The sequence below is a fragment of the Anolis sagrei genome, chromosome 3 (genome assembly GCF_037176765.1).
Source record: "Anolis sagrei isolate rAnoSag1 chromosome 3, rAnoSag1.mat, whole genome shotgun sequence".
In the NCBI taxonomy this organism is placed as follows: domain Eukaryota; kingdom Metazoa; phylum Chordata; class Lepidosauria; order Squamata; family Dactyloidae; genus Anolis; species Anolis sagrei.
Window position 1 is genome coordinate 215042910 of NC_090023.1, and position 18396 is coordinate 215061305.

At 40.4% G+C, this 18396-nt stretch overlaps 1 protein-coding gene across 2 annotated transcripts in view; it reads right to left on the reverse strand.

The window, feature by feature from the left end:
• The window catches only part of SUFU (SUFU negative regulator of hedgehog signaling), a 98865-nt gene extending 80469 nt beyond the window's left edge, over window positions 1-18396 (reverse strand). The window contains exons 1-2 of one of the 2 annotated variants that reach the window (XM_060768296.2): window positions 18067-18396; window positions 6431-6565 (exon numbers count right to left, since the gene is read on the reverse strand). In XM_060768296.2, the coding sequence (XP_060624279.2) occupies window positions 6431-6565; window positions 18067-18224 (293 nt within the window). In that variant the 5' untranslated portion in view covers window positions 18225-18396. The remainder of the gene's footprint in view (window positions 1-6430; window positions 6566-18066) is intronic. The other variant, XM_060768295.2, reaches the window with a different exon arrangement.

Sequence of the window (18396 nt, forward strand, 5' to 3'; positions counted from 1 at the left end):
TGCTGATCTGCACAATTATTCAGATTGAATTCCAACTTTTGAAAAACAATTATCTGCCCAGTGGCTCTCAAACATGTTAGCACTGTGACCCACGTACAGCTACAGGCAGATGTTGGGCAGTATAATTGGCCCTCAATTTACTCAGTGTTAGAGGCAAAACACCGCTCGTATGGGAGGGAAGGGACTTAGGCAAAGGAAAGGGGTGGAGGAGGATAGGAGGCTCTTTTCCACTGACTGTTCTGCAGTCTGATTCAGATTTCTGGAAATGAGGCTAGGATGTTGTTCCTCAGATAGGCTCTGAGAATGTCTGTGTTTTACAGGCAAATGCAGAAATTGCAAAGGTTTTAGAACTACAATTTCCAGAATTCCTAAACTAATATCATCACTAGCTAGGGAGTCTAACTCTTGTTCAATCTGTTTTTTGGCTCAAAATATGCATAGCCCATTTTCATGGCTAATTCTTAATTGGAACTCTCTACATCTACTTTTGCAAACTCTCACACAAATTTTGAACATAGTACCACACATTCTTCTGGATGATGGGCAAGATCAGAGTACACTCCACTTTTTTCAAATGAGTAAATATTCCTAACATTTCCTCTTGGTATTTTTACACTGCACAATACACAGACCACATTGGTATTTGTAAAATGTATGAAACTCATGTTATATTAAAATATGTCATTCCATTTCGTCTGACTGATGTTTCTTCTAAGGATCTGTTGCAAAAAGAGACTGCATTATATCTGATAAAACCGTCTTCCTGGGCCTCACTGAGAAAGCTGCAACTTGTCAAACCAATTACTTGTTACAAGACAGCCTATAAACAGATGTATGAAGAAAACAACCAGCAGCTTGGTAAAATGAAATAGAGCGCAGGACTTCATATTTTACCACTCTCACCATCCTTTAGTTTACCCTGAGTAACTGAAACTCCAAAGTTTTCTCTTCTCTCCAAGACAAGAGATGGGGAAGAATAAAACAGAAAACAGTGAAATGGAAACAGCAAACTGACAGAACAGTCTTCCTGGTTGTTCAATGGAAGACAAAATCATAAACCCAAGGGACTTGGTTTAGGAGATTCAGCCATTAAGCATGATCACCTTGACTGGTGTTTGTACAGTACCATTGAGAGCACGGTCAAACATTATGTTGGAAATCCAACGCTAAATATGGAATCAGTACAGGCAGTGCCCAAGTTATGAACAAGATAGGTTCTGTGAATTTGATTGTAAGTTGGAAAAGGAACATTTTTAAGTACAACTCCAGCCAAATACATACATACATACGCTTTGGATAGCATAGGGAAAAGTTCACACTACAGTGGTGTTTGTTTTGCTATCTGTGCCCCTGATCAGAAGATTTCACCTCCCTTTATTTCCTTGTGATAATTGGACTTTGAAAAAGTTGACTTGTTGTGGAAACAAGGATTAGTTAGGAAATGAGTGATTAGTAGTGCTGAAGCTTAGGAACTCCGAATAGTATGGAAAAGAAAAAGCAAGCAACTTTGGTTCTGGTAATGTAGAGGTACAGAATTTGAATAATTTGGAGAAAGTTTTGGTATAGGAGCTAATATTCTGGAAGACAGGTCTCAGACAACAGTTAGTCTCTCAAAATCTTTAAAGAAAGGGAAACTACACACCCTGTTTTTAGTCTTTAAAATGCAGTTATTTTTCCAGAGCTATAATGCTGCCAAGATCTTATTTTGGCAAGAGAACCAAATGAATCAATTCAGAAGCAAGGAGAGCTGCTTATGAGTTTATACTCAGCATTCACAGAGGATGGATGAGCCATCATTCAAACAGTTGCCAGTTTCCCTAATCTGAATTATCATCAAAACTTTAATTCTGCATTTAAAAACTTTTTTGCATTGGAAAGCAGAATAGTTCTTCTCCACTGAATCACATGCAGACTAGGCTTGCCCAGAGCCAAATTTAGTTACGTTCCTTTTATTAAAAACAGCAGTGCCTGTAAGTTCAACTACTGTGCTGTAAACATAGAACAAGTCACTTTCCATGCTTCAAGAAAAAAAAAAGATTTAATTTCAAAACCTTTAACAATAAAGATGTGTATTAGTTCCAAGAATTGTGTGTGAGTTTAAACAGTGCAAGGCAGTCTCTCTGTAGGTGGCCCGGCTCTTACATTAACTACCTTAAACAAATGGCATTTTAAAGCCAAACACACACACCAGACCAAAAAGAAAGAGAAAATCCACAAGGTGGTCATGCTGCAGGGGAGGTCTACCACCAACAGAGAATAGGAAGTATAAAAAGTAACTTGATAGTATGCATGAAGGAGGCAAGATTCGTGTATGAGACATGTGGCTGAATATTTTAGATTTATAAAACTGTTCTAGAAAAATTGGAATCAGCAGGAAACAGCCACTCTCTTCCCTCTTGAAGTAAAAAAGACAAGTATATACAAGAAGATGAGAACAATGCTGGACACAATATATTTTGGATTATAAAATAAAGGGACATTCAAAATGATTTCCACCAGAAAGACAGTTATTATCAATCTTAGACATAAAACTAAAATGAAAGATAAGCTGACTATTCCTGCGTCATTGTTTTTACCACTGTTCTGTTTCAGGACATGGTATGGATCTTCATTTCCTTATATGCAAACCATTAAAGAATTTATCCTAATAGGTGTCTTACTAATCTTAGTAAAACAATCTATTTTCACAAGATTAATTTCACAGCTGTCATTTTCACACTGGCAAATGCACTGGTGAAAGATGTTTAAATCTGCAGATTTTTCAACTATTCTTCAATATATATGACATCTCCTATATAAATTCATCCACATTATAGGGTTCTTTTGTGAGGAAACACCCACGAGCATTTAATCAGAGAAAACCCATTCTCTTCTGCCTGAAAATATCTGCAAGGAAGGAGGTGCAGGGTCTTATTAAAATGAAATATGTCATTAATATTCACACCTAACTTGCCAGATCTGTGTGTAATTCCAATATTAATCAATACAAAGTACTTACTTCAAGTCAGATGTTCCTATTTCAAAATAATGTGACACAGTATTGCATTATAAGTAGCCATAATCCTACTTTTTAAAAAGAAGCCTGATAATAAGGAGCTATACCTGAAAACAACATGCACCTCACAACAGTGGATTTCCAACATTTATTGTGGTAAGAGAGTACCATGTAGACTCAAGTATAAGTCAACCTCATGAATATGTCAAGGGCAGGTTAAAACTATGACACATGAATGGCCCATGGATAAATCAAGCATCATTCTTCAGAGTTGGGAAAGCATTAAAGCCATCTTAGGGGACTAGCTGCCCCTGACTATTGCTACTGTGATTTCTAGTCATTCAAAAGGCCAGAAGTAGCACTACAGGAGAGAGAGTAGCGAGGATTGGTGCTTCTTTTAGGCATTCCCAAGTTCTCATGTTTGACCACTCTCCTCAAAGAAGAAAATTATTCCTTTTTTAATATGTAAGAGTCAAGCTGTAGTGCTCACACTAACCTACAATAAGTCTATCCAGGTTTTTTATCAATTTTTTTGTCTAAAATTTCTAGAATTATACATGGGTAAAAATATTGGGTGTGCCATGGAATTGGGGCTAACGGAGTACTAGACTAGCGGAACTGCAGTTGATTTCTGATCAAACAGCCATTGTCATTCATCCACTGCAGTGGTTCTCAACCTGTGGGTCCCCAGATGTTTTGGCCTTCAGCTCCCAGAAATCCTAACAGCTGGTAAATGGGTTGGGATTTCTGGGAGTTGTAGGCCAAAACACCCGGGAACCCACAGGCTGAGAACCACTGATCCACTGGTTGCTATGACTTTCTAGTTGGCCTATGGCTCTATTTGTTTAGAACAGAGTATTTTTAACTCTCGACTAGAAGATTAAATAAGGCAAATTCATCTTAGTTATCTATTAAGTCACAGCACCAATGGGCATTCACGCAAATAAAATGCTAATAGCTCTGAAGTTATAGTTTATTGTACTAGGAATACTGGGTAGGTGTTCTGAGCTGTGCGTAAGTCAAAACAGTGCATAAGTCAAAAGAGTAGCTGGCAGTTATATTGTTATTTTATGTGCACCCTTAGAAGAAACAAACTTAAACTGATGCCATTATGGTTCAAATTTAAAACACACACCAGAAACATGTGTCAAAATATAGATACAAGCTGCAGAATACTTTAACACAGATAGATTTTGTACTGTAACAGTCCAAGACTAAATACATATGAATGTTCATTCTGTAAAAGTGGAGAAGTCAGTAGCTTACATGAAACAGGGGGTAGAAAATTGCTCAGCGAAACCCCAAGATTCTCACAGTCCACTTAATGCTTTCGTATTGTTAAAATATGTTTAATGATTACATAGGGGTATGAATGGTGTATGGTAACTCTGCTAGTCTAATCCAAATAAATAAATAAATAAATAAAACAAAGTGCATATTTGTGCATCCTTAGCTTTTATTGCTTCATTAAATAAAAAATATTGTATGTGAGAAAATGCAAAAATTAATGTACTTTGTACATTCTTTTCATGAAGATATAAACTCAGTGACTATCTACAATAAAATAATTGGCCAAAAAACCCCTTCCCTATCTTTTCTGTATCCATTTAATACCAATTGTAGGATGTGATTCCTAGCTCTATTAAACACTACACAGAGGTACACAATGCTTTCTGCGGGGGGGGGGGGGGGGCAGAGTTGGAGGTGGACTGTGTTTTCAATGACCCAGCGGAAGCTGCATGCTAATGAGAGGTAGGAAGAATCTCCAAAGTCACAATATTATTCTTCCCATTTTATAACATACACATTTATTATATTTTAGTGTATTGCACACTTAATTAACCTCAAATAATTTGCCTCAAATTTTAATGTCATTTTAATTTATTCAGATTTACTAAAAATATTTTAACATTGTTTTTTTTAAAACCAGGAGTTCTCAAACTTTTTCAGCTACAGAGCCCTTTTTGAAGCAATGTTTCTCTTGGAGCCCCAAGAAATGTTTATAGATTATATTTATTATATATTATATATAATGTATATATATCAGACATGGGCAAACTTTTGGACACGGGCTACATTGCGTATCAAAATTTGACAAATGGGCTGGGCCAGTGGCAGATGGATGGAGAATGTTTGTGTGAACTAACTGAAAAAAATATTAACAACTTCCTATGCACATTGCACATATATAGCTTGTAGTGCAAAAAAGAAAGAATAATACAATATTTAAAACAAAGAAAAAATTAACCAACATAAACTTATCAGGAGCCAACCAGTCCAACCCCTTTCTGCCATGCAGGAAAAGTACAATCAAAGCACTCCCAACTGATGGCCACTCAGCTTTTGTAATAGTAATAATAACAAAAGTAATAACAACAACAACAACAACAACAACAACATAGTCTCCATTGAAGAACAAATGTGCAGGGAGACCAGGCTTGTTTTGAGGGTCAGGATGCTGGGACATAGACATTTTTTGACAGGGTTGTTCATTGCCCCATAGGGACTGATCCATTATTAGGAGCTTTGGCTTGAATGCCTCCTTTACACAATACACAAGAGCATGGAGGAGGAGGCTGCTTTGGAGGAACACACACAAGTCTCACAGATATGCTCTGAGTTCCAATATGTTTCTGAAGGGAGTAGACCTTCCCTCAGCTTCCAGGCTCCATGTATTGTCTGCTGTCTCTCTCTTCTCTTCCCGCTGCCACCATTCAGGGCTGAGACACTTCCCTATGGAGTCTACCCCTCATAGCAGTAGCAGTAGTAGACACTTGCTGGCCAGTGCTAGAGGCCTCCTTCCCGGCAGCTTGAATCCTAGCTTCAGCAGCAGTGTTGAGTTCAGTGGTCCCCACCATTTTTTAAAAGCACAATAAAGGGGCTGGCGCATGATAACACCCTCTGTGTGGTGCAATGGAAACAGGGTCCTGGAAGTAAGGAAGGTGAGCGGGAAAGGTTCTGGGTAGTGAGGGAGGTAGAGGAAAAGGCTTTTGGCAGAGAGGGAGGGGGACCAGGAAAGAAGAGGGAAAGCTTGGGAGGGAGGAGGAGGGAAGCATGGAACTCTTCAGTATGCTTCACTGACCCCTTAGTGCTCCACAAAGAACAGTTTAAGAACTGCTATCTTATACAAACCCTCCACCATCCATTTCTTATATTAGTTCTTTTTAAGGAATGACCTCTTGTCATACTCCTACCTGCAAGAAGCTGCAATTTGATCCCATTTAAGGGGGGTCATAGAGGCTTTCAGGAATGTCTCTTGACACCCTGGTCCCCAACACTCAGGGAGCACCCAAATGCAACAATAGTAATGAAGCTGTTTTGTTAAAAAGTAGTATCTTACAACATAGTGTCCTGGGAGACCTCGCCTGAGAAATCCCTTAGGCAAAGCTACTTCTATTTCTGTGCATATACCATAAACAGAAATTAAAGACTTACTCGTGCACTCTGTTATCACCATACAGATCGCTTAATCCAAAGCTTACATAGTGCCAATGCTCAGGAACGTTTTCGGTTGGACTCCCTAAATTTCTATACATACTGACATAGTCCAAAGGATCTGGTCCACCCAACCTATTAAGAAAGAAAAGAAAAACAATAGTAAGTTGCAGCTCAATGTTAAGAAACAGAGGCATTCAGGAAAATAGCAAACAGGAATTTTGCCCTCTGTCATTACAACTGCAATCCATCCTGTATCCATAGATTCTATATACATGGAATGATAGGGTATGAATGGCACGTGAAGAATATAAAGTTCCACAACATTTACTAAGATTTGCAACATTAGTCAAAAGTCTAAGTCAATTAACCATATGAGTTTAAATAATTAGGCCTGCATATATCTGTTGCTGTGTGAATTCAAATTGCCCCCAACTTATGGTTACTATAAGGCTATAAATCTATCATGAGGTTTTCTTGGCAAAACTTGTTCAGAGAGAGTTTGCCTTTCTCTGAGACTGAGAGAGTGTGATTTATGCAAGTTGACCCAGTGGGTCTCCATAATTAAGTAGGCATTGAAGTCCTGGTCTCCAGAATCATAATCCAATGCTAGCCATGTTTAAATATTTAAAAGGATGTCATTTAAAAGGATTGAACAGGTTTTCTGCTGTTCTACAGACTAGGATACAGAGTAGTAAACTGAAATGGCCAGAAAGGGGATTCCATCTTAATATTAGGAAGAACTTCCTGATAGTAAGAGCTGTTTGACAGTGGAATAGGCTGCCTCAGAGTGTGGTGTAGTCTCCTTTTTTGGAGGTTTTTAAATAAAGCATAATGGCCGCCAGTCAATAATGCTTTGATTGTGTGCTCCTGCATGGTAGAATGGGGATGGACTGGAAGGTTCTTCTGGTCTCTTCCAACTCTATGTTTCAATGAGTGAAATAATCTTGATAATTTATTTTTACCTCCTATCCAGATTTTTCTCTTTGTTGGACAATATTTTGCAGTCATGAAAACTTCAATTACATGGAAGGTGTTTAGTGCAGTAAAATTGCTATAGAAGTGAATATTCTACCAGATTCTTCTTATAGGTTTTCTATGAATTCCTGAACAAAGTGCTGAACAAAATCAGACTGAGGTGTGAATATTCTAGTCTTTTTATAAAATACATTATCTGCTTCATAGCTATGTGTATTCTATTACTATCAATAAAAGACATTTCGCTGCTATTATTATAATCTCAATGAATAACAATAAGAACAAATACATTTACAGAATTATCTTTAGAAAAGTAAGTTACCAGAGAATGGAAGCCTTTTAAGCTCCTACATCCAAGGGAATAATTTGGCAGTAAGAACATTAGCCTCAAAGACAAAGGGCAATATTTGCAAGCAACACAATCCAGGTGCAATGCTACAAACATTTTGAAAACACTTAATCAGCACTACTTGAAAGAGCATGAAACAGAAGAAAAGCATGAAGATTAGATCACTGCCTGTCATGATCCGCCACACACTTTAGTGAGAGACTATCAATACAGCAGTATTAAATAATTTCTATTGTAGCACTTTGTTTACTTTAGTTGTTATTCCCAAACACATCTCTATATTTTAAACCAAACAAGAATAATGCCATCAGCATAATCATCTGAATACAAAATATTACACTATGATATAAATTTGCATAAGACAGCTCTCTTTTCAGTCGATGAAAGAGATGAAGAGTAAACACGTATCTTAGAATATCTCAACACTTGCCTTCCCCACAAGCTCATGGCACTTAACAAGTAATTTTTCAAATAATTGTGTTCTTTGACCAGAAGCCAGAAGATCTCCAGACTAAAGTTAGGGACATTGTCAAGGAAGAATTCAGAAAGACACTATCTATAGCAAGCAAAAATAGAAAAGCATCCATGATTAAAACAGTGGTTCTTAACCTGGGCCACTGACCACCAGTGGGCAGTGAGGATGAAAATCTGGTCTGCAAGTCTCCTTCCTCTTTATTATTTTATTTTGTTTTGTTTCCGCTTTTGTTGCCAGATGCTTTCGAGACACTTCCTCTTCACTGCCCACCATCACATGTCTTTCTACAACTTCCAGTGGGGCCCCATGGAAGAAGTGTCCCAGAAGTGGCGAAGGAGACTTCCCTTGGAATATGGGAGGCTTCCCATGTTCCGTAGAAAACTATGGGGCCAAACAGTGGCGGCGATTCTTCCCCGTGTGGGATGGAAAGGCATTCATTGTGGGTGAGCCGGGGCGCCGGGCTTGCCCCGCAGGACCTCATCCATGTGATGGGTTCCTTTGATTTCACTTCTACTGGCAGACTAATCTCCCTCCCTTCACTAAAAAGTAGCCTTTCTGTTCAATATTCCCTGAGAGGTATTTCCCTCCAAATCAACAAGACCTAGAACAAAACAAAGTCCAAATCCACAAAAGAGCAAACAAAATCTACAACTGCAATATTATGAGTGATTCCAGCTCAAATGGAATATTCTTTGAATCAGACACGAGAAGGACAGTAACAGCAGAGATTTTCGGGTAATAGCTTATGAACTTTTGGTCCAAGATAACAACACACATACTAGAGCACATGCGTCAAACACAAGACTTGTGGGCCTTATCCAGCCCACCGTGTAATTTTATGTGACTTTCAATGCTAGAGCAACATAGTTACATTTATACAGTTTTACAATTACAAACGGCCTTTTGAAAACAACCATAAGATTGCTGTGGCCCTTGGTAAAAATGAGTTTGGCACCCTTGTACTGGAGAATCAATTTGGTACCATTAGCTAACAGGGAGCTCTTCAATTTTCTGCCTTTACTCTCTCTAGATTATTTTCAACTGAAGTAAGTTACTAGTCCTCCCTGGTAACTTCCAGATGGCTGAGCTTTCTGGCTGTAAGATGCTTGGCCCAAGGCAATCAACAATAAGCCAAGCTTGTATTTGCAACTTTTTGCAAGACAAAGCAAAGGTTATGGCCCATTCTCACATGTACTATTCTGCTTATGGCCAACATACCACAACCCATGGCTTCACAGCTTTCTCAGTACATTTCATCTGTGGCACTGTCCCCAGCAGAGAAATTCTGCTTTAACACTATAATTCTCGATCCTTCTAGCTCTGAAAACCTAGTCAGAGGCATTTGTGAATAACCTACAATTATAGTTCAGGCCAACCTTTCTCTGTATCAAACAAGGCAGTGCTATTTAAAGTAGTGAACCATTGGTTGTTGGTCTCTAAAAGGTTTTCATGAAAGGAATAATTGTACTCAAATGGCACAGTGGAAAAATATTTCCTGGACCCCCACATCAGATATTTTGAGAAGCACTGAGAGAAGGTATTGTGCTTCCCTGACTCCCTATCCACATCTTCACATATGCTACGTAATGTGCCAGACCCCTGCATCTCAGTATTTCCTGGCACTCTTCAACCAGCTTCATCCCAAGGACTATTTGTTCTCCCTTCCCATCTAGGTCCACATCACTTCCTTTTATTTTCACAACTATAGAAACACAGACAACTATTGTACTAGAGGAGAAAATGTTTCTTCACACAGGTATGTCTTACATGCCCTGCGGAAAGCTGGTAAGTCCCGCAGGGCACGAACTTCAGGTGGCAGAGCATTCCAGACTGATGGCGCCACTGCTGTGAAGGCTCTGCGTCTGGTAGCTGTTAGACGCAAGGTCTTGACACTGGGGACTTCCAATAGATCTTGGTCCTCAGAACGGAGGGATCTCTGGGGTTGGTAGGGGGTGAGACGATCACTCAGATACATTGGCCCCAGACCATGCAAGGCCTTAAAGATGAGTACCATCACTTTGAAAGTGATCCGGTGCTCAATTGGTAACCAATGCAGCTGTAGTAAGATTGGTATTGTGTGGCATCTCATCGGAATTCCCGCAAGAAGCCGAGCAGCTGCGTTTTGTACCAACTTGAGCTTCCGAATCACCGACAGAGGGAGGCCAATGTAGAGGGCATTACAGTAGTCCAGTCTTGAGATGACCGTGGCCTGGATCACCGTAGCTAGGTCGTCCCTGGACAGGTAGGGGGCCAGCCGTCTAGCCTGCCGCAGGTGAAAGAAGGCGGTTCTGCTCACGGCGGAGACCTGGGCCTCCAATGTCAGCAGAGGGTCCAAAAGGACTCCCAGACTCTTTACCAATGATTACGGGCGTAACGCCTCGCCATCCAGGGTGGGCAGATGGATGTCCCCACTGCCCGGTCCACCCAGCCATAGGATCTCCGTCTTTGCTGGATTCACCCTCAACCTGCTGGCACGCAGCCATCCAGTAACGGCCTCGAGGCACTGATGGAAACAATCGGGTACAGAGTCCGGTCGGCCTTCCATCTTCAGCACCAGCTGAGTGTCATCGGCATACTGATAACACTCAAGCCCAAAACCTATGTACACTGCTTTTCTCATCTTACAAATTAGCATGCCAAACACAAAGCACAATTCCTCTTTATGTCAGTCCATCAGTCTCAACAAGCCATATTCAATTCTATCCATGCCTTTGTTGTTGTTGTTGTTCATTCGTTTCCAACTCTTTGTGACTTCATGGACCAGCCCACACAAGAGCTCCCTGTTGGCCGTCACCACCCCAGCTCCTTAAAGGTCAATCCAGTCACTTCAAGGATACCATCCATCCATCTTGCCCTTGGTCAGCTCCTCTTCCTGTTGCAATCCAGAGCAGAGAACGAGGCCCTAAGATAACTATCCACCACACTTGACTTGTGAAAAACAATCCCTTTTTATTGAAGAAAAAATGGTTTCAAAATAAAGGAAAAATGCAAGTCAAAAGCCACAGCAAAATCAGCAAACATGAATTTAAATGCACAAGAACAAAACCCAAAGCCACACTGCAAAATACTGGAACCTGTTTAGTGATTCACTAACCATACTTGATATCCTAGAAATCTTCCCAAGCTATGGCCAGGGAACCGGGAGAGCTGCCAAGGTCTTCATCAATTCTGAAACGATGCCTGAACTGAGACAGTCAGCCCGGCGGAAGGCAATTAAAACCCAATAATTGATTCCGTGAACCGCCCCTCTTCTTTGAAGCCAATGTTTTTAATTCTTGAATTCAGGAGGATCGACGCAAGCTGAGTGATTTATTTCTATCTTGCCAAATTTGGCCCCTTCTGTTGTCATTACAGTTAACAGGTGCAGAAGGGAGGGAAAGTTCAAGGCTTCCCTCTGAAACATTCTCATGAACACTGGTACTTTCATTTTCCAAATCTACAGAAGTTCCTTCCTCACTAATTTCAGGAACACTGGCATTTTCCAAACCTACAGCAGTTTCTTCCTCACTAATTTCAGGAGCATTGGCATCAAAAGGTACATTTCCATTAGCATCAGTAAATATATTTTCATTAGCATCAGGAGGAACAAACAGAGAATCAGGTTCAAGTTCAAACTCAGACTGAACCCCAACACTTCCTTTTTCCTTCCATTTTCCCCAGCATTGTTGTCTTCTCTAAGCTTTCCTTCCTTCTCATGATGTGGCCAAAGTATGTCATCTTGGCCTCTACTATTCTTACCTCCAATGAGCAGTCAGGCTTTATTTCTTGAAGTATGGACTGGTTGAATCTTCTCGCTGTCCAGGGCACTCTCAGCACTTTCCTCCAACACACAATTCAAACGCATCTATCTTCATTCACTCAGCCTTCCCTAAGCTCCAGCTCTCACATCCGTAGGTGACTACGGGGAAAACCATTGTTTTTACTATGCGGATTTTTGTTTACAGTGTGATATCTCTACTATTCACTATTTTATCAAGATTGGTCATTGCTCTCCTCCCAAGAAGTAAGTGTCTCCTGATTTCCTGGCTGCAGCCTGCGTCTGCAGTAATCTTTGCCTTATTTGTCATCAAAAAACTAGGTCCAGCAGAACTGCCTATTCAGTCAGAAAGAATATTTGAGTATCAAGTCAGAGATCATTAATGGGATGGATGATCAAATGAGATAGTAAAAGAAGCCAGGTAATGTACAGGAAATATCAAAGTGTAAATTGAGAGAGGCTTACCATAAATACCCTGAAGGTATGAGATCCTTTCTGATCTTGGAAGCTATGCAAGATCACCCTTGGTTAGTAATCGAATGGAACATTGCCAAAGAATACTAGGGGCTGTGGTTACCTTTAAGAGGAAGGAACTGCCAAAACCACCTCCGAGTATACTTTGCTATGAAATTCATTGGTTCATCATAAGTTGATAGGCACACGTACAAACATAGTGTATAGTTCTGAATAAATATGTACCTGTTAACTAATGTTATTGAAATAATTTCTATAGACTAGCCACGATCATCACCAACATGCATACTATCAAACATAGAAAATCTGTATTAAAGTCAGTTACACACTAGTTTTCTTTGTAAGAGAAGGGTAGGGAAAAAAGAAAGTAGCATAGAGAAAAATGGCTAGAGAGAAAAGAATGTGTTTCTTTTGAAAAGTATGATACAGGATATCATAAAAGATATTGCAGAGACTGAATGCAGAAAGCTCCTCAAAGTTTATGCACTCACTTGTGAAAAATGTGCAGTGATCAAGTGTCAAATACTCAGAAAATATTTAAAGTATTTTATTAGTTTTATCCTCAGTAAAAGTAAAGATTCTCAGCTAATCCTCAAAGATGTTTAACAGACATTACTTACACTTTTATTAGTCTGTTACACATTTTGAGAAAACGATGAATACTGATCACAAAAGTAAAGAAAGATTCAATTCATCAGACCTGTCAAGTTTCACCATAACAACTAGTACTTCAGGCCGCTTCCTAGCAAACGCAGCCATTTGTCAGCCACGCCACATCAACCTGTCGCCTGACTACAACATACACATATAGGAACCTCTCCAAATTCTTAAAAGCTACATCCCAATTCAGATCCAAATCTGGACATTTCACTCACTTGTTTACAGTGTGATATCATCCTCTATACCACCCCCCCCCCCCAAAGAAAAATCCTCACCAGTATTTTAAGTAGGGTTTGTTGGAAATGCCATCAAAAAGGAATTTTTTTACCATATGTCATGGACATGGCCTAAAGCCCAAAAATTCTGGATTATAATTCATAACAACATTGAGGGGAGGCCAGGGGACAGCACCATCTTGTCTCCTGCATTTGCCATCCTTTGGGGACCCCTCCCCCCAGCACCAACTGCCGCTCTGGGCCAGAGCGAAGAAAGAGGGGCCAGGGGACAGTTCCACCTTGTCTCCTGTGCTATTCTAATAATATGTTATAATATAATATATTGTATATACATATAATATTTATAATATTGTAATGTAATGCAATATAATACTAGTAATTGTTTTTAAATGCATAATGATTTTGTATTCTGTATATCTAAACTGTTGTAAACCGCTCTGAGTCGCCCAAGGGCTGAGAAGAGCGGTATACAAATAAAGTAAATAAATAAATAAATAAATAATTGAATGATGCCACAAGCTGGGAAAGAGACAAAAAGAATTTGACAAACAGATAGCCGTATTTGATAAAGTTTCTTGCCTTTTAAAAAACAAATAAATACAAAGATTTCAAGATAACTGGCAGTTGTTTCTGACTTTAAAAAAACCTGAAAAGATTGCCTGCTAACAATTTTTATGATAAATGACATGGGGTGATGGAAAGAAGAACACTGGTGAGACAAACGCCACTGAACAGAACTAATAGATTGATATGTGATTTTATTTGTGGGATATGAATTGGGAAATTTTATGGTACCACAACTTTCTATTGGTTAACTTGAGGTAGAGTCTAGAAGCAGTCAAATAAATTTTGTTGCAAATAAGGTGACAATACCTCAGAATATATATTATGTGGTAAATACATGACAAGTGTTTATTTTATAACAAAACCAATGTATATATTTGTGTTTAAGAATAATATGAGTAGACAATGAAGATGATGAGAAGTGGAAAACTAAACTGAAGGTGTTTGATCGGTATTGCTTTAGTGTGTTTGGTGTGTTTATATTGATATTGTATGGATTTTTTTTGTATATTTGTTGGTTGTGTATTCAATAAAATGATTTTTTTTTCCAAATAAATACCACAGTCGCCACCCCCTTTTAGTAGTGTAATAATAATAAAACAAACTTTATTTTTAACCCTCCCCAAGGGGACTCTGGGTGACTTTCAAAACACAAATTTGCAAACATTCAATGCCATGCCCAGCTTACCTGTCCTAACACATCTCCCCCTATGAACCGCCTTAGAGATTAAGATTGTCAGGGGAGGCCCTGCTCTGTTCCAACTCCTTCGTGGGTATGACTGGTGGGAATGAGAGACAGGGCATTCTCATTAGTGGTCCCACAGCCGTGGAGCTTCCTTCCCAGTGATATAAGATCAGCCCCCTCTTTCCTGGCCTTCAGAAAGAGAGAAATTGTGGCTTTGGAATCAAGCCTTCAAACAAGCGCAATAGAAGGATATGAAACATGTGAAATGACTTTCACCTTTTTTTGTTATTTAATATTTACTGTTTATTTTACATAAGTGATATTTGTCTTTACTGTTCTAATGTAGTACAGATCCTATGTAAAATCATACTACATATTTTTGCCATTAATATTGAAATCTGAAATATATACAGTTTACCTGCCCAACTGTATCTCTCACTACAAATACGAACCACCGTGAAGGTTAAGATTGTGGGGAGAGGCCCTGCTCTCAGTCCCACCATCCTCGCAAACACGATTGGTGAGGAAGAGAGACAGGACATTCTCAGTGGTGGTCCCTCATCTGTGGAACTCGCTTTCTAGTGACATCAGATCAGTCCCCTTCCTCCTATCCGTAACTTTAAGAAAATAACTTAAAACATGGTTATGGGGCCAAGCCTTCAAACAATAGATGCAGCAATTGAGATTGATACTGACCCTATGTTACTGGCAATGGGTTTGACCTGGACTAGGATTTGAATGTGTGTGATTTTCAATGAATGCTTTAATAATTTAACATTTTAATTACTGTTTTAATTGCAATTGTTATTTATGAATCTGTTTGATGGCATGAAATGGTTGCCTGTTGCAAGCCACCCTGAGTCCCCCCTTCTGGGTGAGAAGGATGGGATAGAAATATGCAAAATAAAGACATAAATATACAGAAAGTCTTTACAGAAAGACTACTGGATAGTCCCAGATTACAATTGTGGATGGCGTGGTTTTCGTAATGGATGTAATGTTTTTACCTGTTTAATGTGTATTAATTTCAATCTTAAATTTTTATTTTCATTGTATGCTGCTCTAAGGCACTTAATAGTTGCCTATATGTAAGTCACATTGAGTCCCCTCTGGGTTAAGAAGGGCAGGGTATAAATATGGTAAATAAATAAATACATAAATGTGCAGTAACAAGATAAAACAAACTGACAAACCAATTAAAATGAACAGATTAAAAATACACAAATAAAACAACATTAACTAAAACTTCTTATCAATCAAGCCTCCTAAAAAACACATTCAGCAACTAAAATCTGTATAAAATATAAAAGTAGAAAATCTAATTGCCAATATCTCCCCAAAGGGACTTGGGGCAGCTCACAGAAGCACTTCAAATGCCACATACAGACAACAATATGCAAAGGTAAAGGTTTTCCCCTGACATTAAGTCCAGTCGTGTCCAACTCTGAGGATTGGTGCTCATCTCAATTTCTCAGTTGAAGAGCCGGCGTTGTCCACTGACACCTCCTAGGTCATGTGGCTGACATGACTGCATGGAGTGTCGTTACCTTCCTGCAGAAGCAGTCCATTGATCTACTCACATTTGCATGTTTTCAAACGGTTAGGTTGGCAGAAGCTGGGACTAATAGTGGGAGCTCACCCCACTCCTCGGATTCAAACCACCAACCTTTCGGTCTGCAAGTTCAGCAGCTCAGCAGTTTAACCATCGGGGGGGGGGGGGAGCAATGTGGACAACAATATGTAAGAAGAAATATAAGTATGTAAGCTTTCTTGCTGACCCCTCTATCCTCAAACCCCTCAATGTCTCCATCAAAACAACCCCCTCCCAATCAAACACCACCAGCAGCCATGAATTCAAAGCACTTCCTCGAGCTTTCCAAAAGATCCTCCCTCCCATAAATAGAAAACAACTTTTGGTCACTTTAGAAATCCAAGTGTGCATCTACACCAGTGTTTTTCAACCTTCCTAACACCACGACCCCTTAATACAGTTCCTCATATTGCGGTGATCCCACGACTGAAATTATTTTCGTTGGTACTTTCATAACTGTAATTTTGCTAGTGTTATGAATCGTAATGTAAGTATCCGATATGCAGGATGTATTTACATTCACTGGATCAAATTTGGCACTCATACCTGGCATGCCCAAATTCGAATACTGGTGAGGTTGGGGGAGGGGGGGCATTGATTATGTCACCTGCAAGTTGTTGTTGCTAGGACTTATAGTTTGTTTATTTTATTTATTTATTTACTGCATTTTTACCCCACCTTTCTCAACCCCGGGGGGGGGGGGGAGGGACTCAGAGCAGCTAACAAAGGCAGCAATTTGATGCCACAATCAATAACACAGTATAAAACCACAAATACATACAGAGTTAAAACAATAGCAGTTAATTATAACCAAATTATCATAAGTCATTAAAACAATACTCAGTCCATGAACCCACTGATAGAACCATAAAACCATATCCTCATACATATGGCCTTACCAATCCATTTCCAGTCAAAGTGCTGCTTTATGTTTATTGTCCGAAAGCCTAGTCCCAAAAACAAGATTTTAATTTTTTCCTGAACGCCAGGAGGGATGGAGTCGATCCTATTTCATTTGGAAGAGCGTTCCACAGGCAGGGGGCTACAGCCGAGAAGGCCCTGTCTCTTGTCCATGTTTGCGATGTTGGCTGGAAGGAGAGCAGGGCCTCCCTGGATGAGTTACGAGGTGGGACGTAGAGGCAGATGCGTTCGGACAACTAAGCTGATCCAGAACCATAAAGAGCTTTATAGGTAAAAACCAGCACTTTGTGGTTAAACTACAATCGAAGAGGATGGAATTGAACCAATTGAATGAAGGGATTGAACCAAACTTGGCACACAGAACTCCCACAACCAACAGAAAATACTTGAAGGATTTGGTGGACACTTGAGTTTCGGAGTTGTAGATCACCTCCATCCAGAGAGTATTTTGGACTCAAACAATGATGGATCTGGACCAAACTTGGCACGAATACTCAATATGTGAAATGTGAACACTGGTGGAGTTTGGGGGGAATAGAGCTTGACATTTGGGAGTTGTAGTTGCTGGGATTTATAGTTCACCTGGATAGAATTGGGCCAAACTTCCTATACAGAAACCTCCATGACCAACAGAAAATACAGGTCAAGTGGTGTCAAACCTCATTCATTCTATAGTGTAAAGTAAGCATGGGCCAGCCTGGGCCCTTGAGGTGTTTTGGACTCCAACTCCCACCATTCCTAACAGCCTCAGGCCCCTTCCTTTCACCCCTCTGCCGCTTAAGCGGCTGAGGGGTGAAAGGAAAGGGCCTGAGGCTGTTAGGAATGGTGGGAGTTGGAGTCCAAAACACCTCGAGGGCCCAGGCTGGCCCAGACGCAGCCTGAGCGAAGGGGGCGCCTGTGGAGGCCCCTCGGGCCTTTGTCTGCCCCTTCCCGAGGCCTGACTCACCAGTACTTGAGGATGGCGGTGACCTGCAGCGGGTTGGGCTGCTCCGGGTAGAGGCGCCGGCACTCTCCATAGATCCCGTGCAGCCCCGGCGGGAAGAGCGGGGGGAAAGGGCCCGGCGTGGGGCCCGAGGTGGCAGAGGCGGTCGCTGAGGTCTCCATGAGGGAAGGAGCGAAGGAGGGAGGAAGCACGCCCGCCTCAGCCCCCTCCACGGAAGCCGAGGCCCAAACGGAGGCTCCAGACTCCCCTCAGCGACCCCAGGCAGGAGACGCGCTCTCCATCGACATCCCCCTTTCTTTCCTCCCGCCTCCCGCGCCTTTGATGGGCAAGCGG